The 26,673-nt window shown below is 37.4% G+C and overlaps 1 protein-coding gene across 2 annotated transcripts; it reads right to left on the bottom strand.

The window, feature by feature from the left end:
- Positions 1-1,839: 1,839 nt before the first annotated feature.
- Positions 1,840-23,096, bottom strand: LOC118220914 (ubiquitin carboxyl-terminal hydrolase 7-like). 2 transcript variants are annotated; one of them, XM_035405370.1, is made up of 31 exons: positions 22,618-23,096; positions 19,795-19,896; positions 18,081-18,279; positions 17,227-17,365; positions 16,872-16,960; positions 16,087-16,195; positions 15,750-15,880; positions 15,025-15,079; positions 14,717-14,797; positions 14,532-14,622; positions 13,961-14,043; positions 13,655-13,764; positions 13,013-13,190; positions 12,030-12,174; positions 11,537-11,667; positions 10,351-10,485; positions 10,105-10,206; positions 9,398-9,503; positions 9,073-9,165; positions 8,468-8,535; positions 8,178-8,278; positions 7,923-8,076; positions 6,904-6,971; positions 5,460-5,568; positions 5,251-5,328; positions 4,969-5,069; positions 4,248-4,347; positions 3,971-4,090; positions 3,815-3,886; positions 3,612-3,702; positions 1,840-3,369 (listed from the first exon to the last, which is right to left on the bottom strand). In XM_035405370.1, exons 1-31 carry the CDS (start codon positions 22,697-22,699, stop codon positions 3,263-3,265), a joined length of 3,330 nt encoding a protein of 1,109 aa, XP_035261261.1. In that variant the 5' UTR covers positions 22,700-23,096; the 3' UTR covers positions 1,840-3,262. The 2 variants fall into 2 exon arrangements, with proteins under 2 accessions (XP_035261261.1, XP_035261259.1); XM_035405368.1 differs by having other exon boundaries at positions 13,034-13,190; positions 22,618-22,848.
- Between the last annotated feature and the right edge of the window lie 3,577 nt (positions 23,097-26,673).

The following is a 26,673-nucleotide window of genomic DNA, read 5'->3' as shown; positions in this document are numbered from 1 at the left end:
CTTTCCAAAGGTGAGTGAAATTAAGAGGTCAGTTTTAGGGTCAAAAGTTTTATCTTAAAAGTAGTTTTCATCTAACATTTCACTGTATACTGTTTTGAACCTATAACAAAAATGCTGTGAGTCTGCTTATTAAGCACATATTCGAAAGTCTGTTACATGGACTTTTTAAAAATGCACATTTTGCTCCACTGCAATTGGTGGCATGATAAAAATTAAATATTTTGGTTAATTGAAAATTTACATTCAATGATCTTAGAGGAACATGAGTACTGAGGGGACCACAGCAGCAACCACATCCCGTCCACCTTATATTAAAACAGGTAAGATCATTTTTGCCTCTTGCCTCTGTGTTAATAAGATTAGCTCAGGTGCTTTATGTGGACTGCATTGTGGAGAATGGAAGTCTGTATTTCAGTATGGTTAAAGAATCTGAATAATATGTGAGACTTTGAAGAACAGTGGGGAGGAACTGCTTTATTTTGGAATGTTTCTAAACCTACCTTTTCACTGTCATTTTAGTTGGTGGTGATGTTGAAGAAGTGAAAGTTTATCATTTGCACACAGTGTTCAATCCACCCACATCTGCAACAGAGGAAGATATTTTCAAAGTTCAGGCACCTGTCCCTGGTGAGCCCTTAATTTCTGAACTGATTTACAAAATGTATTGTCATTTCCATCATGTGTAGGGCCCTACCAAATTCACGGTCGTGAAAGTTGAGTCACTGTGAAATTGGCTTCTTCCTGTCAAATCGGTCTCCTGTGTAATTGATCATTTTCTATGAAATGCTGTGAAATGTGCCTTTTTTTCCATGAGTGATGGATATTTTGCATACAAATGTTTCTGACCAGCCGTATTTACGATACAGGGACAAAGTTGAATTTGTTTTAATTTTAATGTAAGAAAATGCATTTCTAGTAACTACAGGGCAGCTTGCACATATAACCTCTGAGGGGCTAATATCAGTGTGCATGTTAAACAAATGCATATAATCATCTTTTTGGTTTAAATTATTTTCTATGGTAGGTACAACTTGAGACTGGGATACTGAAATGATTTAAAAACGGATATGTTTACCAGCTCAAGCTTGATTTATATGCTATGCCTTTCCCACTAGTCTATAGGTCCTCCCCACCCACGTACAAGTTTGTCAGCTACGAGACTGTACCGGGACGATCCCCAGGGGTGACCACCTGCACTTCCTGTCAACAGCAGGTCATGACAAATGTCACCCACAAAGCTGGTGCTTTTGCTTGGCTAATGTGCTTTGTCTTCATTTTCTGCGGGTAAGAAGGTAATTTCTTTCACCAGCCATCTTCGGCAAATGTTTTTAGAAGACCAACACTGTAGGTTGAAAAACTTTGTCTTCCAGATTGTTTTTTGGCTGCTGCCTCATTCCGTTCTTTGCCAAACGCTTCAAAGACGTCTACCACTCCTGCCCAAGGTGTAATCGGATTCTTCATGTTGAGAGGTCATCCTGCTGTTGACCAATGTGACATTACACAAAGCACTTGGTGTGAAAAAGAAAAGGTTACACCTTTGCAGAATTCACTACTTTTAGACCCGCAAATTCAAATATCAAGCAGCGCAGTATCCTCTACCCTTGCGCATGCAGGTTTGTAATACCCCTGTATAACTCATCCTTCATGTTTCCCTCATTGCCATGGTATTAGATTAACTAGATTATAGCAAATGGGGGGGTGAAATTGTTCGATTTTCAATGTGTACAACAATTGGTTTTATGTGCAATTAAATATTAAAATGTGATGTGAGCTGCTTCTTTGGGCATGGATCCATGTGACTCATTTTCAGCTTCACTTGGATTTTTGACTTCACTGACGCATATTTATACAAAACTTTATTCAACATACATTTTCCAGCAAAAAAGCAATATACAGGAAGTTGTACACTGCTGCAACATGGAGGAAATTGGACAGAAGGAACTGACAGATATTCAAGGGCGTCTTTGTACTGCACTCAAGCTAGACATAGTGTAGTGATTGCTTAAAATGAGAAATGAAATTGTGAAGGAACCAAAAATATACAATGAATATGGACATCTGAATTGATTTGTATCCAACAATTCTTTTTTAAAATATTACAAAGTCAATAGCTTACTATACACTAGTGGGCACTCCTGTGCGAAAGGGTTGCATTTCAATTAGTCTACATCCAAAACCAGTCAAATGCATTTGCAGCTGCTTGCTATGACACAGCAACACTTCAGAAGTCATTAAAGCCATCAAATAATCCCAACATAAACCCACGGCAAAGAGGATAAGGGGAGGAGAACAAATCAAAACCAAAGACTCCTTTTAGTAACAAAACAGTATCTTAAGTGTGAACGTGCAAAAATGAAGTAGACTTAAAACTTGCCATTTGTTTTGTAGATTTGTTGAAAAATTCTCCAATTATTTTTTTTTTGACTACCTGTGCTAAAGTCAGGAAATATTAACCACATTAGGCAACCAGCAAGCCTGTTCCCTAAGACTTTGCGAAGGGTAGAAGAAACGCCAAATTTTCTTTCCCCCATTGCTTCCTTGTTCTTGTGCAGCAGCTTTCTTGTCATTATCAACTATTAAAAATACACTGTATGACCAAAATGATCTAGACACTCCTTGGTCTGGTGCTGTTTTTCATGGTTTTGGCTAGGCCCCATAGTTCCAGTGAAGGCAAATCTTAATGCTACAGCATACAATCACATTTTAGACAATTCTGCGCTTCCTCAACAGTCTGGGGAAGGTCCTTTCCTGTTTCAGCATGACAATGCACACAGCGAGGTCCATATAGAAATGGTTTCTTTCGAGAATGGTGTGGAATAAATTCACTGGTCTACCCAGAGCCCTGACCTCAATCCCATCCAACACCTTTGGGATCAATTGGAAAGCCAACTGCGAGCCAGACCTAATCGCCCAATCAGTGCCCAACCTCACTAATGCTCTTCTGGCTGAATGGAAGCAAATTCCTGCAGCAATGCACCAACATCTAGTATTCCCAGAAGAGTGGAGGTCGTTATAGCAGCAAATATACGTACATACTTTTGGCCATGTAGTGTAGGTACATACTGTCCACACCACTGTGATAAAATCCAATCCATTATTCTAAACCAAGGCAGTCAGAAGACACGGAAGGCCAACTGAGGGGAAAAAAACCCATTGCTGCAAATCCTTTCTGAGAACACTTGTACCCAAGCTGTTATGTGATGCACAAAATGGGTTTGGTTAGTCTTTAATCAGGTAGGTTAGGCCAAAGTTGTGAATCTTGTCAGTTGTGAATCTTGATTGCTTTTTCCAGGTATGTGTAGCGGCTTCTCTTTGGAGCCTTGTTGAAATGGTCAAGCCCTAACCACGGCCGAGGATGCGACATATTCCCTGAGGATGATAAGTTTCATTTTACAAAATGGCTTTACACAGAATGCTTGGATATATTGCTAGAGTATACAACTGCATGAAAACAGTAGATTTGATTTAGCACCCCCTCCCCCACAGTTAAAAACCACATTAATTATAAAAATGTCACACTTACAATATTAGACAGTATCCATATGAAATTTTGTTTTCATACAATGACAAATGAAAAAAACTGAAATCAGGAAATTCACAAAATAATATACCTGGCTGAGACTCAAAGTCTTTCAGATTTACTTCATATTCATCTTCGTTGATGTACTGATGCCGTCCCATCATCACAATTGCAAACTTAAACTAAAAGAAAAACGGGAGGAGAAGTTGATCGGGATGATGACAATTCCAGTAAATCTTGACACTCGAGTTCTCAACAATGTCACACAAGAATTGCTGGACAATTAATTGTCACCTTTTCAAACTCTTTCTCCTGAACATCAAGCATGGTCTGAATTCTCCTCATGACCTCTCTGAAGGGCTCGCCCTACAACAGATAATATGGAGTCAGAGCCTGTCAGCGGATCATCAATGTGCTCAGGTCTCTCTCAGATTACATACGGACAAGTACCTGACGGATTTTCAGTAAAAACGGGATACCAAAAGTTCCAAAAACTTCCTTGTGGAAATGTGCAACAGGAATCAGCATTTCGTTTTCCTTATCAAGATCTACTTGGTCCAGATGAATTTCCTATCACAAAGAAAAGTTAAAAAAAAAAAAAAAAAGATTAGATTTTTCAATATCACATCCATTTTCACATTTCATTGTGGTTTATGTGAACCAACATTTGACACAACTGGCTTTTACTGAACCAGCCACATAATCTGCAAGCTGCTGGATGACAAACCTCTATTCTGAATGTCCGACTTGCAGCTGGAGATAAACATTCTAACAATTCATCTTCTTGGTGGACCCCAATTATTTTGTAGCTTACAATTTCGAGCAGCCTATAGGGAAAAATAAAAACAATTAGGAATGGCAAAATAACAGATAACATTGCCTTCTACACAAAGAAACATGGCTCCTGGAATCAATTTAGTGTCTGTACTTCACTGCATGTAGTCGTTTCAAACGTGCCCTAATTCCATGAGTCCTAGTGATATTCTCCATCCAGTAATGCCCCTCTTTGAGGAATAAATACTTCCACATTTCAGTGTAAAGTGAACAGATTTCTACCAATGCTCTTTTGATCTGCAAAACCTAATCATAATTTAAGCCATTTTCCAAGTCTCCGTGGTGCTCACATCTGGAGTTATAAGGTATAAACAAAACACCCCCCAAAATTGGTGAGGACTGGCCAGATTTCTCATCTGCCCGAAGGGGTTAAAGGTGTATAACCACCACCCTTAGCATTTAGTACTTTTAGTATTGTTGGGGATATACCATCCTCGGTCAATCATTTTCTTAATTCATTCCTTTATTCATTCAATACTTCACCACAAAATAAAACATTCATTTTGAATGGCTAAAGTTGCCAGAGAACTGTCAGTAAATATTCAATGAACAGCGAAAACACCATGTTAACTGTGTTAAGTGGTGTGTTGTTCTAGTGGTAAATACTGCATTACCTCAACTTTTCTGAGCCTTTTTCAGACAGTTCAACAGCTTTTTTACACTCTTCCAACAGGTCTTGGACACAGCCATGCTTGTCAGGGTAGAGTGTTATTTCCTACAAGTGATGAAACAAATCCCACATATATATATTCTCATGCATCCATGTACCAGATCCAAAGTCATCATATCTCAACTGCAAATGATAATACATCCTTGGAATTGCTGTTGATTACCATGTAATTTAAAAATGCTCAAAAATTAACAATGGAATAATGCAACATTGTGTTTTCTTTTACCTCTTCCCGAAACTGACTGTTCAGCCATATGGACTTGAAACTCCTTCGGTTTTCAAAATCTGTGATATTCATCTTCAACTGAGGAGAAAGTGCAAAATGAATCATCAACAACTTTAATCCAGTTAGATAAAAATGTGCAGCATGTCTGACTGTTGATTGACATGTTGATTCTAGCAGTTTCTAGCTGGATTTCTAGCTGGATTTCAAACCTGCTGATAGAACAGCTTCTTAGGTTGCCTGGGCTTGAAGAACTGCAGCAGGTCTCTGAGAGTGCCTTCATAATTGTGCCGGAGAGGGTTACCAGGTCCATCTCTGTATCTATCATGTTACAAAGAAATTCCACAATTAAGATAGTGCTGTGAACAAGTATTTTACCACCTTCCTAATTTCCACTGTTATTGCTTATTTGCACATATAATATTAGAGAAAAGGAAAATGAGTAAACATAAAACACATTTAAAACAACTATTATTTCATTTATTTAATGAAAAAAGGTATCAAACACCCATGTGAGAAAGTAATTCAAGGAGTAACATGGTGTTTGAACGTGACACTTCCCAGTTGTCTTTAGGCAACAACAAAACAAATGTGCATAATTTTTTTATTATTCAGTCATTTCAATGTACTTTAAAACGTATTTTTCTAAGCCTAAATTTCCCACTATAAAAGTTCACCCGAACCGTCTGGGCGTGGTAATGAGAACTGTCCGTGCCCCGTTACCATAGCTACCCCCATGATACGCGCTCTTTTTGGGAGACTGAATTATCACAAGCTAGCTAATTTAGTAGTATATCAAGTATCGATAGATAGCTAAGGTAAGGACGTTGACTTATATCCAGTTATAATTTTTGCTATCTAGCTAGCCAAGTTAAGACAAAAGCACAACTATAACGTCCTCATAAAAGCAAACTAGCTAGCTAACGTTATCGATAACATTGCCTTATGAAAGCAAACTACCTAGCTAACGTTATCGATAACATTGCCTTATGAAAGCAAACTACCTAGCTAGCTAACGTTAGCTAGCTAGCTAAATGAATATAACCAGATAATCTAATAGTCCTTAAAAGGCACTCTAATTTAAGTGAACCTAACGTTAGTCAAATATTTGCATTGTCTTGCCTGTAAGCCAGCGGCGCAAACTATGGGTCTCGAGTTATCCATGGGTTTATGGGGCGTGGAAAGGGGAGTGGTTACTGTATTTGTGACGCACCAAGTTGACAACTTTCTCAACCGGTTGAAAATAGGACGATACATTTAAAACGCATATTTCTCCAAAAATACAGAACGGACATTTAATACCTTACTCATTGTGTTTCTTCAATGCCTCTTGTGCAAATAGTACATAAATCGAGAAAGTGTGAAAATCACCATGGTACTCCTTTAATCTTAAACTTCAAAACCGATTGCACCACCTTTAGCACCAAAAACTTCAAGAAAACCCTTCCTATACTTTAATATCAGTCTTTCACATTTCTGTGGCTAATTCAGACAATTTGGTAGGTTTTCAAGCAAGAATTGCTCGTTTCAGGTCCTGCCACAGCACCTTTATTGGGTTCAAATCAGGACTTTGACTAAGCCACTCCAAAACTTAAATTTTGTTTCTTTTCTGACTCCAGATATGTATGTGGTCTTTCGTACTTGGCGAACACATACCCTTGGGACTTGAAGAACTGAAGCAACATTGGGTCAGTGTTTAACCTCTGAGCAACAGTTTTAGCCACCTGCAGGAAACACGTTGGCATCAGAAATGCACATGGATTACCAAAGCAATATATCAGGTGCTTCATGAGAAATTACTAAGGTAAATGACACTCCCACAATATAATTTTTGCATGGATGAGCAATCAATATTTAAGTAGTCTAAATACAAGTGTTCTGAAAATCACTGAAAGTAAAAGGTATGTAGAACATCAAGCTGCTACAGGGTAAGTACATTGCACTAATTAGCATTGGGACTATATTCAATGGAGGATAATGATAATCCCTCTATTTCGCTAAATGCATATGTTGTTACTTATGCTCACTGTGGTTGTAACACACACCAATTACAGCCTAATTATTTTTCATAAGCTTGAAACATAATACTTAAAGTCTTCTGATGTGGCATTGTAACCATTCCAAACAAGTGTTTCATTAAAATCTCAGACATCACATGGGATCTCTCAGTATTTCATTACAAACTAAAAAAGAACAACTGTTTTTGCCAAGATAATTGCATTTGTGGAACTTTATGTCTAAATAAATTATGTATATAAACTAATCTATGTTAGTTTTGTAAATGGTCTCTGTGATGCTCACACCTGGGGTTATAAAGCTTTAAATGGGGCACTCCCTAAATTGGCAAGGATTGGCCAGATTTGGCATTTGTGCAAAGGAGTTAAAATCAAAGATGATGATAATAAAGTTCCTGAAAGCATGAATGCTATGTACACGCTATCGCTCCAACTGTGTCTTCAGGATAAAAGCACCATCTTACACCAGTAAAAATTTTGTACAAATTGTATCATTTGTGTAGGTGCTGATATTCCAATGGGTCTGGCTGACACAAAAAAAAAGACAAAAAGCTGCATATTTTATCCGTCTCATCTGGGAGAAATGTATCTAAGTATGGCAAGCCAAAAGTTGATCAATGTCAACTATAAAAACAATTATAAAAATGATAAATACATTACCTGGAAGTAGTTCATTCTATTTGAGAGTGTCACCACAAAGCCTGGGTCATTGAGGATTGTTTTGTCACAGAAGATTACATCAACACGGTGGTACAGGTCTCTGAAGTAGTCTTTTGCAGTTGGTAATTCACTTGCGTCATTTTCAGGGTCATCCCTATCATGACACAATGGAAAGAATGGGAACGGTGTGAACTCAAACTAAAAAATAAAAATGAAAAAAGATATTTTTAAATAAACGGCTTTAGAAAAACTTACTTCTGAAACACTATTATATCCCCATCCATGAGTTCATCGAGAGCTTTGTCTAGGGAGACATCATAGTCTTGAATTCTCTCTGTTAAGTTTGGTTTAACTTCCTTTAAATAAAAGAGAAAACATCACTTGATCGGAAAAGCCAGATATGCTCCGAGATCTGGATTTTTATTGTAATTGTATTGTTTCACATACATATCAAGGATCAATGATACCCACTTTCAGTATGGAAATTCAACTTTAATTTTAAAGAAAATACCAATTCTTTTGCAGCAGTCCTGAATAAAACTTACCTCATAGAGGATAAGGCTAGTTCCTTGCTGGTATCCTGCTCTTTCACACATGACTGGCAGCAAGTCTCCTATATAAAGATAAATGGAATTAAATTTTATTTCTTCTTTTTTGAAAATATTTGGCATCTCCAATCCCACCAGAATTTGGAATGTCCAATTTGTGAACTATGTACAAGCATGCTCATATACGGCCCCTGCTCCCGGCTCGGGAGAGTGAAAGCAACCCGCGGCTCTCCTCTGAAACACGTGCCTGCCAGTCAGCTGCTTCTTTTCACACTGCAGCCACAAGCCGCATGTGCACAGAGCAGGACCGGAGGAGACCCATTCAGAGAGAGCTGGCCACGAATGCCCAGACAGCCAACAGGAGTCACTCAAGCAATGAACGATACTATATCCCTACCAACTGTATCCCTCCCATATGCCTGAGGAATGCGAAGGGGCTGCCGGCCACAGTCGGCACTGGCACGGGTCGGATTTTATCTGGTACTCACTAACACGCCGCAAGTGGAGATTTTACCGAGCGAGCTACCCAGCAGCCCCCGAAAATTATTTTAATGTGAAAGTGTAACATACATTTTAAAATAACAGTAAAATTATTTACTTACTTATTTTACAGGATATAGGAGTGTAGATATGTCCGCAATAATTTAAGCTGCTAGACTTTGGATCGTACATCTTCAAGAACAACATGACATCATCTAAAATAAAAAAATAATTCCTTACATTATTGCAGTGGTTAAAATGAGATCAAAATACAGTGGACAACATTATTTACAGTACAATACATGCCAATCATAACTGAAAAAAGTAGCATTTAAGTGCTAACAGAGCACTACCAATACAAATTCATATCAAGAACACACTTCATTATACACATTCTTCAGTAAACATCAGCGATACTAACAGTTGGGTCTATCTGCAGACACTCACGGTCTTTGTCAAACTTGGGTAAAGCCACACCAGTGGCCGCTATTTCTGGATCGACCGTTTCCAAAAATATTGTCCATGGGTTTTCATTGTCACTCAAGTCAATCATCTATATGGAAAAAAGAACAATAACATTTGAGACACACTTAACACTCCTTAACATTGTTCACTGCATTGGACAAACATGACAACAAAGGCCTTCATGGCTAGCAAGCCAAGTTTGTGAAGAACCTTGATATGATTCATTTGTAAGTGAAACTCTTGGGTATGACACAGGTTGCATTAATGCAGGATTGTGTTTTTCATGGAAAACAGATGAAAACACAAAATGTTAACTTATGAAAATGCAGACTACTGCATTATTTGTGCAGTTCAGTTTTAAGATGAGAGATGTATTGATTTTCAAAATATGTACAGATTTCTAATATTCTGAGTGTACCACCAGTTGGGAAATAGATGGATTGACAATGCTTCACAAAATACAGCATCACCAGCCAACAAACAGCAACAATGTTCCTGAGCTGAATTGAAGTTGCACTTGATGATTTTTACAGAAGTTTCAAATAACAAGTTTTGAGCATTTCAGCAACTTTCTGAAAGCTAGTGCAACATGCATGAGGAGCTTATACAAAGATCAGTTCAAACATCTTCACAATGAAACCGCAAAACAAAGGATGACATCTGACAAATAATACACGTTACATACTTACAGACTTGCTGCAATCAGCGTCATAATCCAACATGGCTGGCCTCTTTGTACCATTACTCCTTGCCTGCATTGGCCATAACCGTATCTGATCCTGAGGGAAGCCCTGCAGCAAATCATCACAAGCCAAAATGCATTTTTAAATCCAACTTGAACATAGCGACAGATTATTCCAAATTAAAAAAAAATAAAAATAATAAATAATTCATACTGTAAAACTGGAAAATTTAGAATGAGCTATGAAGCTTACCATTGTCTGGGAGAGGTTCTGGACAAACTCTGCAAGCGTAGAGTTCTTCAGGAATTTGAACACTGTGTACTTAACTTTTTCTTCGTCATACATGTCATTGCCCTGATGTCCACAGAACTGATCTTCTGTTACAATCTAAAACAAAACAATGCACAACAGAATAAGAGATATTAAAACACCAATAATATCAGGGATGGATAATAAGGTACTTTAAAAGACTGTATGTTAGCATGAACATGCAATGGTCCATATATCCTTTCAGGGCTAGGACAACTGAGTCCAGGTATTATCAGACGAAAATGATTTTTACAAATATATTAAAGGAAAAGTTATACTGTATTTGAAATGAATATATTGAAATTAATATTGTATTTTTATTATCTGCAGAAACCTGAGTACAATTAATATAATGTTATGTCTGATAAGCAATGCTCCTAAGACCAACCAAATAATTAATGACTTAGGCAAGACAACCCCTGCACTGTCATTATCATAATAATTTCAAAATCAATCATTGATACATAGGTGGATACTTGTTTAAAATTAAATGGAACTCGTGTTTAAGTAGGACATTACAATCCTTTGCTGGGAAAATTTAGAAGAAGGCATGCATGTGTGCTATAGGCTAGGTGTGCCAAGGTATCAGCAGCCGTGAGTTGACAACAAGCCTTCAAAGACGTGACTGTATTACTTAAAACTGACCTTCACTTATCTCTCTGTGAGATTGCTTCCATCATTTGTGAACAAAATTCTATTAACCAAAATCCTTTATTGTTGTTAGCTGTTATCAAACTAGCTAGATAAACCACACCACACCAGGCTCAGAAAATATAGTTAGATTGCTATTTATCCAAACTTTTGATTTAAATTACCAATGAGAACAAATCAACAGCTAGACATCTTGTGCATTACAACAGTAAACTAAAAATGCTGCATTTGCCTGCCTATTTTTATTGTTTTGAAATTAAAAAGATGCTAATTGCCCTTCATATCAGTTGTTAAATGTGAATGTACACGCTAACATTACATTTGAAAAACAATTGGCCTAAATGCAGTTCATATCCCACAGGTTATGGTTTTTATAGTTATATAGTTCGTTCACATCGTCTTATAGATCTTGAACTCAGAAGCATCAAGCAAATATCAACAATGAACCATGTCTGAAGAGTAAATGTAGTCTGTGTACCTGCACTTGCATGTACAGATGAGCCTCCTGCCGCTCCTTCCTCTTCTGGGCTTCCACCCTCTTCTCTTCCTGGAGTCGCTCTACCAGCTGCTGAGGGATGTCGAGGTCTGTAACAGGCTGCAACACCTCACCTTCAGAGAAAACTTGGTATTAACTTCCCACTTCGTAAGACTCTTCAGTACAAAATGCAAACATTTTTTGTTAAATAAGTCCAGTAGGGGGGTTCTGTTTATTAGGTTGTCTATCACATGTATACTTGCAAATACTTATTACAGAAGTAACACATAACACAGTCCTCCAGCTCTACTGATCATAAATATTTTACTTTACATTTTAAAAAATTGTATTATTTTCCTGTTTATACATATGTAAGGTATTTTTTGTCATGGCTTAACCAGCGCTTTTTAAGTAAAAGTGATTGCACAGGGTCTTTAAAAAATTAGCTCACCAATTTTAAACGATCTGCAATGTGAAATAATATTTATTTGCTTACTGAGTTTGGATTCTCTAATGTACACCAACATGTATGCGTTTGTACAGTGACGCACAGATAAGTCATCGTCATGCCCTCCGTAGTTGTGCTCAATCGCCTCTTCTTTCGTACATCTGGACACAACATCGTCATCAAATTTGCACCACTGAAAAGAGAGGTAAAAAATGTTGGACTTCATTGTTCATTTTCATCACAGCTATGATCATATGTATGATAATCAAACCCATTTTCAATGTCACCATTGTTATTATTAGCACTACCATTTAACAATGCCTTTTTCAGCATGAGTTGCAATGCCTCAGACACCCATAATTCCTAACAACATCATAACTTTATGAATAAGAATAGACTGAATAAGCATTTAAAACACACACTAGAGCATCATTTTAACAACTACTGCATTGAAGAGGGAAGGCATGTGACCTCCTAGGCCACTGGAATAGATTCAAGCTCAGGTAGATCTGTGGTATTTACCCAAAACACTGGGATGTGGCCAGTGAGAACATGGTAGAAGCATCACAATTTTAATGTATGTGAAATATAATATTTATGTAGTCGATATAGAGCCGATTTAGTCGATTGTTTACAAGCTGTAGGGTGAGACTAAGACCAGATCAGAAAACCCATGGAGAACAATGAAAAGAGCTGGAGTGTGGGCAAAATAAATAACAGCAAAGTAACTGCAGCCTAAGCAGAGTTTTGGATACTTTGTTCAGCGAGAAAGTCAACACTATCAGCTTCTTGGACATTTCTGAAGTTCTAAGAATTTATTGGGATTTCTATAGAGTAACTGAGGATCTACCACATAAATACAAGCAGACCTTTCCCATAGCAACACAACATTTACGTTTTATGACAATGCAATACATAATGCATTAAACGCCACATAACTAATGCAAGGCACATGCCACTAAAACATTTGCTCAATTAGAGTCACTCAGCACATGTTGGGTAAATGTAAGGCAAAAAGAAAGGTTTCTCACTATTGGCTCCTTGAAACTCACTTTTTCCTCTCCTCTGGGGTTGAGATAGACCACATAGTGCCCGCCATGGTTATCCCCACTGTGAACCAGCACTGCGTGGAGAACGTAATTGGCAGGGTCCTTCACATCTGGCTTCTGCAGAAACTCATCGAGAGGTAACTGTTCTGGGAACTCAAATCTGAAAGAGATGAAAGCCAATTAAGTTGTACTGAATTGAGTTTCCAATTAAAAGTCCGTAATGAATTCAAATGCACTTTTTACCTCAGTTCAAATACCTTGTATGATAACTTTTTGAGTAATGTGATTATTTACATATGTAAAACTTAGATAAAGTAACCTGATTTGCTTGTGGTAAATCCACAAATATAGCACAAAATAGCAGTTTAATTCTTGTGAAAGAAAGCAACAAGCCAGCAAAAACATTATTACTTCGCTGTAATGTTTGCTCTATGATGTCACTATTAATATGCAAAGCTTTTTTGTAGAGCTCTAACATTGTGTTAACTAGCTTGCATTCTTACTGTTTAAAATGCATCTCAATGAACAAATCGGAAACAATCTCAGATTTCATCCTTAAAAATATAATGAACAATACTGAATGGTGAAGTTTTAAATAAATTATTAAAAATCTGAAATGTTTACCTGTCATTGATCTTTATGTTTTGGTCTGTCTGGGGGTCATACATAAATCGCATGAGCTGCAAGTGCAGAACCGGAGGCAATGTCAGGAACTTCACCCCTTTTTCAGCTTCCTGTTAAAACACAAAATTTTACATTTTATTTAATTAATTAATTAATTTATTTATTTATTTTAACAGTTGAAATTTCAAAATGTTCCTAATGTAAATAACTCACTATACAACTACTTCAATTGTAGCCATTCCTCTGTAAACAAACTCCGGCTTTCATGTTATTGAAATCTGCACTCCACGTAGGGTGAGAACTCACCTGCAGACCATGCTCTCCAGCATCATATTTGTTGTCCCCATCCAGCTGTTCCACTGTCACGTAATCTTTGAAGGACTCAAAGACTCAAGAGAAAATACAACTTGTTGCAATTTTTTTACACAGGTTTTCATGAATAAACAATTTCTATTCAACATGTAGAGTCAATGTGTTGAGTTAAAATTAAAGTGCAATTATTTTGTTTCTAGGGAGTTTTTGATCCTTTAATTCTAATAGACTCACATCAAAAATGGATTGCAAAACTGCATGGCTGCCAGTATCCTTGTCACAATATTTCTCAAAAAAAAAAATGAAATTAGTAAAAAAAAAAAAAAAAAAAGCTGTTTTTGCCAATAACATACTACACAAAACCAATTTCTGCCTCATTATTGATTCTGTTATTTAAATACAAACATAATCAAACTAATTTATTTGTGAAGCTTTTTAAAAAAATTACAAACACTGTGTTGGAAAAACCAGGGCTATAATCCTTAGAAAGGATTATGCAGGTCAACAAACACCGGGAAAAATGTATCATCAATTTGGAAACAGAACAGGCAACATTTTTACTTACTCTTTTTCTTTCCCTTTATACTGAGCTGGATATCATAGTAATCTTCTATTCGCTCAGATATGTAGTCCACATGCTTACACTGGATATAGGACTGCAATAAAATGGCATTTAAGAAATTTATTTAAAAATAAACATATTAAATTTTAAAATTATGATAAAGATAGATTACACAAACGTGAGCTTACCACCATCTTTCCCCTGAAAAGTTTAGGAATAGTGCCTTCCACACAAGTGCCTTTCATCTTGTTCTCAACATTGTCGAGAAGCTAAAATATATACATTTTGTTTAGAAAATTGGTCATTAGCCAGACAGCCACATACAGTAAATTTACAATTATGCTGCACAAATACAGAAAGTAGTACATTTGAAACATTGTTGCCTAAGCACAACACACAATAAAAGCAATACATGCATTTTTTTAGTTGCAATACAATGTCAATCAGTACTATAGAACTCTGAACTTCGAATACACATTAAAAAAGGAATACTTACCACTCGACAGAGTTCCTGCACATCGTGCTGCATGAAACTGTCTAGTGTTTCCCACCTTCAAGGAAAATCAATTGTTAAATCCTCTAAAAACACAAAAAGAAAAATCAGGGCTGGGTGGTATACCCTATTTTTCAGTATAATGATATGAATTCACACAACGGTATGTGATTTTCCGATCAGAAGAAGGCATGCATGGAATGGAAGTTGCAAGGCTTTGATGCTGACTGGATGTCATATCAACACCCAATAGACAGGAGTGTTTTCTTTAAAACCGCAGAACCACTTTACATGGCCTCTGAAGTTTGGATGTTTACAACCGTATCAGGTATAATTAAAGTAAAAAGACAAAAGAAAGTCAATACGCTTGCCGGATGGCAATGATTGTCATTTTGTTAATCCTTTTGATAATCGTCAATATTATTATCACCCAGCCCTAGCTTGAAGTAGCATTCTTCATGTTTATTATCCAATTTTTGAATGTTACTCAATATTTCACACCGTATCATATTTTCATTTTGTTTACATCTTGTGTAATTGGTATTGGAAAATCAAATGCCATTAATAAAATGAAAAACATCCTATATATGACATGATATTTTGGAATATCATATATGATACGATATTTTGGAATAGCATGTATATGATATGACATTTTGGCCATACTGCCCAGCCCTGAGGAAAATACAACAAAAAGTTCATGAGTAAACACACAATGTAATACCTACCCAAATGACTTTGTCAACTTCTTTGTTCCCACGGGCTTATCACTATGTTGAAGCTCATAGAAAACCCTCTGTAGGGCAAGCGGCACACTTTTGGAGGAATCATCTCCTTCTGTAGGCATCATATACACAGCCTGAAACAGGAGAATAATCCATATTATTAAAAAGAATTTGCAAAATGAATTTTAAAGATAGTAGAGCACAGGAGAATACCAACAATTACACATGGAATAAGTTTTAATGCCAATTTAATGCTAAGGTTTCAACTAGAAAGGCAATTCTCTAGCGTTCATACTAGATGTATCAACTCATTTTATCAGGCTATACAATGCACGCTGACCCGCCGAAGCTGATTTGTGAAGAACAGTGTCTGTAATAAACTGTTCATGTAGCATGTCGCTCCTTGGTTCTTCAACCCAACATAGCCGGTGTGTTTCTTTGAATCCCACCTGCAAAGAAAAAAAAGTATGATTAGATCATAATTCTGATTTGGATCAACTGTTCTCAAAGAGGAAATGATCCTCCATAGTACAATAAAGTCAATCAATCAGAATAGTCAGTCAGACATATGGTGCATAATGCATTTGGATTTGAGATCAAAAGACGAATGTGACAAAAGTACGGACAAGCAGCTTTTGACATTGGTGTACTGCAGAATGCCAGGCTGGTAGTTAAACATGTAGCCTTTCACCACGGAACCTACTGGTAGAATTCTAGCAGCGTTGTAGGCTAATTTGAATGCAATGACAGTGAAGTGTATGCTGATTAAGTGATAACGGTTGCTATATTGACTAACTTGCAACATTTTGTAATGCTTCTGCTTTGACTCAAAACAGTCAATACAGGCACCTGGACACTTTGGAACTGGCCACTGTCTTGCCATTCTGGACATTTCACAAACAATACAACAAGAAATTCAACTGATGAGTGCTTGGGACAATAAAGGGCAAGTAAATCAAAGGTAACGGTCTTTCATGCCCCTGGGGGTGTTTAATGCATCAATCAAAACAGTTAAACACATGCCGTCACCTGATGAATGAATGGCTGACAGGAAAACGCAAGTCAGTGAGTGAGGCTAGGAAAGTGACTGAGGTTTAGGTGAAAGAATCTGAAATGAATACTCACGCCACTCCGTGTGGTGCATCAGCCTGTACATACACTTCAAAGGACACTTTGTCATCTTCAATAAAGCCCCTCTCTGGATCAGTCACATCCTGAAATTGGGCAACATCATTTTTTGTGTTACAATGTAATAATACCACTGCAGGCAAAAACTGGGATTGTAAACGTAGTTTCTTTCTGTGTGTACAATTTCATGATCAAGTGTGGTTACACTATAGTATCAACTCTGCGGGCATAATTTAGAACCCATGACCAATTTAAAAGAAGTACATCAACTTCCATTGAGTCTTGCTCTTAGAAGGTGTTAATGCTTGTTATGCAAACGTATAATACATACATAAATGGCAACAAAACTTACACTCCAAGACATGAAGTTGGAAAAGCCCCAGTCATTTTCCTTGTGAAAGAAAAGGTGGCTGATCCTGCGACTGAAAGATTTTTCATCATCTTTAAAGTTTATGATTTTCAGCATTGCCTGGGCATGACATGACCATGACCTGAAAGTAAAATAAACACACATTAGATGCAGAATATATAAGCATATCAGGGTTTGAAATTAACTTCAGCCTGTATTTCACAATTTTAGATTTGCAATCAAGCAATTCACATGTGGATAAAGAGCAGATTCTCAGCTTTAAATAAACCTCAATGACCCAGTGCAGTGACAGGCACACTGTATTGTCGGAGATGGTGTCTTTCGGATGAGACGTTAAACCAAGGTCCTGACTCACTATGGTCATTAAAAACTCCATGACACTAATCACAAAGAGGCAAAATTTCCAAACTGACTCTCAACCTGCCGCCTAATTATCCCAATTTAATTGCCTAAAAATTGTTCTCTCCCTCTCCACCTTAACCGATGCGTGGGGAGCATTCTGGTGCAAAATGGTTGGTGTGCATTACCCAAGTGGGTGCTACACATTGATGGTGGGTGAGGTGAGATTCCAAGTGTAAGAGAGATTTCTGTATGTATTGATTCTAGGCTTTCGATTGTGTTTGGAGTCCATTTTTGGCATCTGTAAACAAGAGAACCAAAGTTGTGCCAATGAAAGTCAAGGAAGCCATTATGAGGCTGACAAATAAAAACAAAACAGTCAGAAACATAGGTCAAACCTTAGACTTACTAAAATCAACTGTTTGGAAAATTATTAAGAAAAACAGTACTGGCGAGACAGATTTGCCCTCCAAAACCAACACAAAGGTTTGTCTTACGTGGATTCAGACTCTGCATTGCACTGAAGGAAGAAGCCCACACTCTTCTGGTGTGGCCTGTCTGGGTAGAAGCGAGGCATTACCATGATCTTCCAGGGCAAGTTCCTCACAAAACAAGGTTGGCCAAGAACAGACTCGCTCAGTCTGCTGAATTGCTCCACTACAAAGCGAAAAGTAGCTTCTGATCGCCAACTGGTGTCTGAAAAAGAAAAAAAAACAAGAGGTCAATATAGTTTGGTAAATTCTGGAGGTTTTGCTGTGACCACACTGACCAATCATTTTTGTTTTGAAGAATGAATTAATTTGTCTTTCAGAGCCCCCCAGTGATATTAAGAGTTAGGTCTCCACAAATAGAAATGATCCTTTTGAATTCTGTTGTGCTCACACAATTGCACAGCTGATCCGTTTACCAGAAGTATTGGTCCACTGCATCAACAAACCTATTCATGAAAAACTGCTAATACCAGCCTATACCTCAAGACCATCTCGCACAAGTGTATAACCTAGATCAAAACATTAATGTCTATTGTGTGAACTGTGCATGCGCATATGCTCACAAAGCCGACTGAGAAATTTGGGACAATTGTACATACATTTTTTCTCTGCTGCAGTTTACTTGTGCTTTAACTGGGTTAGCTAAACAGATAGTAAGAATGATCACATTTCATCCAAAATAGCTTGTTTGCTAGCTTGCTAACACCAGCTCTGCTGTGACCAGATACAGCAGACAGGCTGGCTAGCATGGTGTTATTGACAGCAGACACTGACAGCAAGCTAGAAGTAGCTAATGACGGTTCATTAAATAGTTGCTAACTTTCCAACAATTGAATGCAGTTAATTACATTATAATGCATTCAGTTAGCTAGCAGAAATACTTATCTACATCAAACTAGCCAACTGTTACAATGCAAGAGAACATAAGCTCCTATCAGTTAACTGTTAAAAAAAATATGATCCCATTATTTCAAAATATTTGTTTATTCTTTGATTTGATTGAGCACAGCTCTTTTGCTGCTACATAAAAATGGTAGCTCTAAATTACAAGGTTTGCTGGTCTGCTCCCTATTTTCTGTAACTTAAATGCATTAAAGACACTGGGCCTCATACAAAACTTTTCTTAACTCAATCTTACTTTTGTTCTTAAAAATATTTGATTTATGACATGTGTAGACCTTTGTTTTTGTGCATATCCCAGGTGAATGAGATGATGAATGCTGACGGTTTGTAAATTTTATGTGTAGTCCTCTTCATGTGATTAGCATAAGGAAACAGCCATGTCTAAAAATATGAATGCTGAAATGGTCTTAAAAAAATTCTTACACACAGTTTACGAATCAAATGTAATTGTACACATCTTCTATGAAAGAGGGCCATTAAATCCAATCTCAAGTAATAAACCACACGCAATGCTTTATTTGGTCAATGCTCTTTTTATAGGACTATTGTTTTCTTTTTCACTGTTTTACATTTCTGACCATTCTTTCATTGCCCAATACAAAAATTAGTAACAACCCTCCTAGTTTACACTTTTAGTCAATCCAATCCCTAATAGCCAAGTTAGTAGTATCACCCCAAAACTCCCTGGCCCATTGGCACTGGCACAATCAGAATTCTATCTGGAGAATGAAGCATGACACACAAAGAACGATTCTGGCAGCTGGACACAGCACAGAAGTGTTCTACATGAATTGCAATTGCAGAATTCAAACCTTACCATCCTCCATGTCTTCCTCTGTGTTATGTCCATCAGCCATGGCTACATTCCCATTGATGACAGGATTCTGGGAGATCCTCAGGGGGTTGTCTGCATCTCCAGCTATGAAAAAAAAACAACACCGGTGTTTTGAAATTCATGTGTACATTCGTTGATCAATACATTAAACTGAAAAAGCAATTGTATGGATCCAGGATTCTAGAAGTAATCAAATTACACTCCCACACATTGTATTCTTGCAACAAAATAATTTACTCAAGTTACAAACCTATATCATGTGAAAAACCCATACTGTTGCAAGGTGTATGGAAGTGTTATTTCATTATTGTTAAAATATGTTTATTTCTTCTATACAGGCAACAGATTAACAACATTTTTAGGTGTGCAATATATCTGCAGACAAAATCATTTTCCAATAATTTCACAGGAATAATGTTTTGTAATTAAATGGTCAAAGTAGACATATTCCTTAAACAAACAGAGGATGTACATATATATAACTTTTTTTATACACTCTGTGACTATACTATATGAATAGCTAGGTTTTCATCAAATTTTATGATATGTTTACTCAATTTTAATGTATAGAATAATGCTCTAGTAGTTTATTGTATGTATTTTATGGTTATATGATTTTGTGCTGTATGTGTGTGTGTTTGAAAAGCCCATCTAGGGACAAGCATCAGAAATTAGAATATCATATAAATCAGTGGTCTCCAACCCTGGTCCTGGAGAGCTACAAGGTCTGCTGGTTTTCATAGTGACTCTGCACTTCATGAATCAATTAGAGCAGTTGATTACACAGTTAACTCAACTCACCTGGTGTCTTGGGTCTCAATTGGGTGCTGATTTTAAGGTGAAAACAAAAACCAGCAGATCCTGTGGCTCTCCAGGACCAGGGTTGGACAGTGGAGACCACTGCTATAAATGCTGTGATACACTGCATTGGATATTTGTTTGATAATCTATGTTTAAATGTATCTTAAATGTAACTAAATAAACTAATGGGCATTGACACCAAATCTGCATGACCACATTCATCTCTTTAAAAAGCTCCACGCATCAACCCATTAGCACTAGACTAACCAGAACAGACAAACCAGAATACAATGCCTTATGATACAAGTGAGTTGAGACAAATTGAGCATGAGTCATTCCAGAGAAAATGAGCATTCGAGAAGACAGAAAAGAGAAGCCCCTGTCTTCACCATCCAGAGTAGGCAAACAACGTTTAGGACAAATTTTGGCATTAATTTACACTCTGAAAACAAAAAGTGTAATAGTAATTAGGGATGCTAATTTCTCACAATCCTTTTAATCGACTGTCGATACCCTAAGGTTGTACCAAAATCTGCAACGTCAGGTTGATAGATGAAAACATGACCGCTATGTGCCAGTCAAATTTCAGCAGCCCTCCTACACTCTTGTGTATGCCAAATCGTGTTTAAACTTGCCACCTTTGTGTGAGTATTACAGTTCTCAGTCAGCCAGAGCCTGCCGGGTCCCCAAGAATTTATGATGATAAATATGGGGTGGGGTCAGGTGTGGTCAGTTTAAAAAAAATAAAAAAGTTTGTCTATGTATTTAGCTCTGTTCACAAAACCCAGTGCTCTATAGTGCGACCATCAGATCAGGCATGCAACATCTTTCTATTCCAAGATTAATCAGAGCCTAAGCTAGGGAATACCTTGTCAAATTTTGGGACTGATACTGATTTTATTTATTTATTTTTTTAACCATTCATCCAGTGTGTCCTTACAAACTTAAAAATTCATAATTTCCGTATGCTGCATTCGTTTACATGACGAGTCCCTGGCGTATTCTGTGATTCTTCGTATAAACCAAATCCCATCAATGTAGCCTACAGTTGGCACGAAGCATATGAGTAAGGCAGTTCATGTGCCTGGGGGATTTAACACAAATCTTAAAAAATAAAATAATAGCGTTACACCTTAGAAATATTCAAAATGATTAGCCGCGTGTTTTCCATTTACGGAGTCTGGACAACCAAGTGTTGTTGACAGCTAACTTGAAAGCTATGCTGCCAATTCTGAGCTAAACTACGAATTTCCAACAATTTAACTTCTTGACAATCAAACTGCAACCTTGAAGGGATTGTTACAAATTGTTATAAACTTATCATTGCAAGCAATTTACTTTTTGATAATCAACACTTCCTGACAATCGAACTAATTTCCCAATTTACTAAACTAATTTATTAGGGAAAGGGTACGGTTAGCTAGCTAACGCTGAGGACAAACATTACCGTAGCGTTAGACTAGCTAGTCTACATTGTTAGTTAAGTTAGTAAATTCTGTATAGTCTATGTTCTGCGTGGAATCGAGACAAACTATCTTTTTTATTGTTAGCTTATTGTCTACTGTCAGGACGCAAAGTGTCGCTGAGTCTGAGCTAGGGAAGTAGCTATTCCGCATGTTAGCAACTGATGGTAGAAAAATATTTCCTGCTAACGGTTACCTAACATACGCATTCAGTAGCCGAGCCTGTCGTAGCTAGTCTAACCTACGAAATTAGCAAACGACAAACAAATCAAATGCTGCGTTGCTAGCCATCTCTCCCTAACTAGATACAAAAATGAATCATTGGATACGTCAGATCGTTCATTGGGCAACATCAATGTATGCAACTTTGATAGCTAGCCACAACTATAATTTAAATTGATATGACCAGCCATCGATTAGCTATAGTTTTGGTCTTCGTGATGAGCTAAAAAAATAAAATGAAATAAAAAACAGTTAGGGCGTCTGATTAACGGCAAGCTAGACTTGTATCCATTTTACACGAGGCCTTCCATAACTTTACCTTCCATCTCCATATCCTCGGGCTCGCTAAGCTGTTGCTCGCCGGTTTTTTGCTGCTGTTGCTGAGTGTGGTTGTGGTTCATTTTGACGATTGTTGTGGTGTGATGCCTGTCGTCTTCGTTCCCCTCGCCCTTTCCTGATGCTAGGTCAGAAAGGAACCCGGTCCGAGAAAGGTGTATTTGGGGAGGTGGAGGGGAAGACAGGTCGAGCCCTGGCGGTTGGGCCTGTTCTGCAGCAACCTCGACCTTTCCAGCTCTCAGTGCTGGGGGTTGTGGAAGGGAGATCGGTGGGGGAGCAGGCAAAGAAACGCGGACGTATTTGCTCGCTATTCGCCCAATCTCGGCTACTTGATGGGGTATTAGCCGCTGACTTTGAGGGATAAAAAGGACTCCAAAAGGGAAGCCCGTTAAGCAAACCAGTCTTGCGCTCCCCCCCCCACGAAAATGGGACAGGAGGCGAGGTGAGAGAACTAGCTTGCTAGCTAACTAGCCAGCCACTCTCACCCAAAACTGCGACCAGTGTAATAAATGTCTTGTTTACAACTGTGCCAAGTTAAGTTTTCATTTGATTAATATAAATTTATACATAATTGGTCATGCAAATGTAAACATTTTCCATGCAGAATTTCCAGTCTGTGTTGGGCTCTCCGATAGTCCCTCTTCTGGAGGAGAGCAAGTGAAAATGTGTCCATTCAAACCCGCTTCTAATTTTGAACCAATTCAGAAGTTTATGTAATGAATCTCGTCGAGCTCGTGTTAATTTTCTTGTAAACAATCTTCGTATTGATTTCGCTAAAATAAGTGGTAGTATTGTACATGTTCAAAATGTCTTTGCTTTAAATAATCTTCAAGCTAATACGACTCTCTTCCTCTAGTATTCAATTTGAGTCTCAACTCAAAATGGCGACCGCGCTCTATGATTAATGTCACATCCGCATGGACATAGCGCTACCCAGCAAGCCAGCTCAGGCTCTTGCACTTGCTGAAGGAACGCGACTAGTCAGTCAGTAGGGTGGATTCAGCTAATGTGGGACACTTTTTGGTAAATTCAGTAGGAGACTGTCAAAAACTATTTTACTTGCACCAGTGATGTTTCTATGAATTGTTATAAGTCTTAACATCTGTGGAAATTTTATTGTGCGTTTGTGTATAGAAAATAAACATAGCATGATGGCACCCTCTTTCACTCAGTCGGAGTATTCAGCTGCTATAGGAGTACTCAAGTAATGCGGGACAGCATGGTAAAGTGGGACAGTCATTCAGACCTACAGCTCCCTCCTGTGGTTAAAACTAGAATAACATTCATTTGAAAGTATTGGCAGATTAAAATCAAACACAACAATATTAAAGGAAATAAAAGTAAATTCATTCACTAAATCACAAAAATGTGACATACATTTAGTGGACGGACGGAGTGTGGCACAGTGGGTAAGGAACTGGGCTTGTAACCGAAAGGTCGCAGGTTCGATTCCCGGGTAAGGACACTGCCGTTGTACCCTTGAGCAAGGTACTTAACCTGCACTGCTTCAGTATATATCCAGCTGTATAAATGGATACAATGTAAAAAATGCTGTGTAAAAGTTGTGTAAGTCGCTCTGGATAAGAGCGTCTGCTAAATGCCTATAATGTAATGTAATGTAGTGGGTGTCACATTTATACAGTATGTTTCTAGGTAATACAAGTTTTTAGAGTTTTGTTCACTCACTCACAGATCCAGTGCAGATATCTAGGGCCAGCAGCTCAGTATTTTATTTTATTTTATCTTCATTTTAATTTTATCTTGATTTGGTTCTTGACTCTTACTCTTACCTATACCTCTGCTGTGTTTCATTCTCAATGCTGTTGCTGCTATGACACCTGAATTTCCCTCTGGGGATCAATAAAGTTTATCTTATCTTATTTTGAAAAAAAATATGCTCTGAGCAGGGCTTAATCCCACAAGCTAGTCATTACACACTAGGTGCCTCTACTCATTACGCTATCTGCATCATGATGATATTCATTCATTATGATTATATAGAGTCTGTTGAGTAACAGTAAGATGTGAAGTACTGACAGACACCAAATAATCATCAGTATGGTTTAAACTAGCATGTAAGTGTATAAAACTGTGGTTAATTGTATTATTACACCAGGACTGATTAAAAATTGTCCCACATTACTTGAAAAACACTGTCCCACTTTATCTAACAGGTTCAGCAGAAGTGGGACAGTGCAAAACCCCCCTTAATCATAAGAACTAAAGACAATATGACAAAAAATAAATAAATTGTATTTTGACCAGTGTCTTAGCCACTATATTGGAGATCAAAAGAGGACGTTTTTGACTCGTTTTTATTAACCTAGTAACCTTATCATTCGTAAGTGTCATTTCGCATGCCGGTCCACTTACTGTTCACTTGCAATGATCAGTCTTAATTTGACGGCTGACCACGCCCACTGTAAAGACATCAGTTCAATAAAAAACAATTGTTGAATGACAGTAACTATTGTAGCAACAATTCAAGAATGTTTTTTTTTTGACAAGGCTGTTGATTTGTACATAGGAGAGTAATGCAAAGCTTAAGTCCCACTTCTGCTGATGTCCCACATTTACTGAATCCACCCTATATATTTGGCTATAGTTCTCAATCTCATCGTCAAATGGAATGTAAAACTGTGGTGAATTTCAGAAACATTTAAATAATATGAATGGCATGCTGCACCTTAGAAATAAAACATATCTTAGTCTGTGAACTTTTACAGTATCATTGTAGTGATTAAGGACTGGAAAGCGAATAATGCATTTGTTAAGAATACAAATTAGAGTTATGACTATCCTGACACCGAATATGAAATATCTCAAAGCTGCAGAGAACATCAGTCTGTAACAGGAGGTGATGTCACCTGGTGTGCACAACAGTCTCATATATGGAAATTGTAGTATCACCGTGAGATGATTAATGGACCATTTTAATTGGTGCACCAATTGTTTCGCTTTCACAGCATTCATCAAAAGATTACTTGATACATGACTGACTTTAACTCTGTCAATTTTAATTGCGGGATAAACAGAGAGGCTGGATGTTATGGACGCACGGGCCGTTCTAATTTAGAAGCCAGGGGATAAAGAGATTTAAGATGTTGTGGAAGGATTCCATTTATCTCGCACACTGATAGACTAGCACTGCTGGAATCACTCAACCCATCTAATTTCATCCATACTATTTTAAACAGATATTTTATTAGAGGTTTAATAACACGCATACCAAATTCATTTAAAAAAAATCTTATCCACGTGCAATCTCACTGCATTCGTCACAATGTTATAACCATCAAATTAAGACCGACTATTTTTATTATTTTCTTTATTAAATATTCTCAGTTACATAGCGAGGATAGGACCCTCATTAATGGTGCTGAGGTGTAATAATAAAAAAATAAAATAAAAAGATTTAAAAGAAATGAAAGAAAGGCAGGCATCAGTTAAACAAGTTACAAATCCGAATTAACAAGATAAAGGATATAAAATGTCCCCAGTGCTACAAAATCATTTATTTCCAGTATTTTTTGCAGTTCATTCCAGGTATGAGGGGAACATCATTTTAAAGTAGTTTTTACTGGGTCCAAGCTAACTCAAAGAACATGGAGAATTATCCAGTCCTGAGAGTGTGTGTAGTGTGTGTGTATTCCAACTAAGAGTGATGACACAAAAAGGTAGTTTTTATAATGCTGATAAAACCAATAAACCAATGCTGATCTCTCTTCATTGAAATGGAGAGCCAGTCTACTTTTATATATAAGATGCAGTGCTGTGTTTTGTAATCACCACTAATAAATCTAAGAACCGTCTAGTAGACAGCCTAGGCTTGAGAGCAGTTGCAGCTGCATGTCTATATATGTCTGTAATCGAAATCAGAAATAAAAATGGACTTGCAATCCTCTTTCTAGTGAATATAGGACTATAGGCTTTATTTCCAAATAAGTAGCCAATTTTCTTTCTTGAATTTTTAACTAGGTTGTCAATGGGGTTTTAAAAGTGAGATTTCCATCTACGCAGGTGCCCAAATATTTAATGT

The sequence above is a fragment of the Anguilla anguilla genome, chromosome 2, assembly GCF_013347855.1.
Source record: "Anguilla anguilla isolate fAngAng1 chromosome 2, fAngAng1.pri, whole genome shotgun sequence".
Taxonomy (NCBI): Eukaryota; Metazoa; Chordata; class Actinopteri; order Anguilliformes; family Anguillidae; genus Anguilla; species Anguilla anguilla.
The sequence above is the reverse complement of the archived record's forward strand: the minus strand, read 5'-3'. Positions and strand labels throughout refer to the sequence as shown.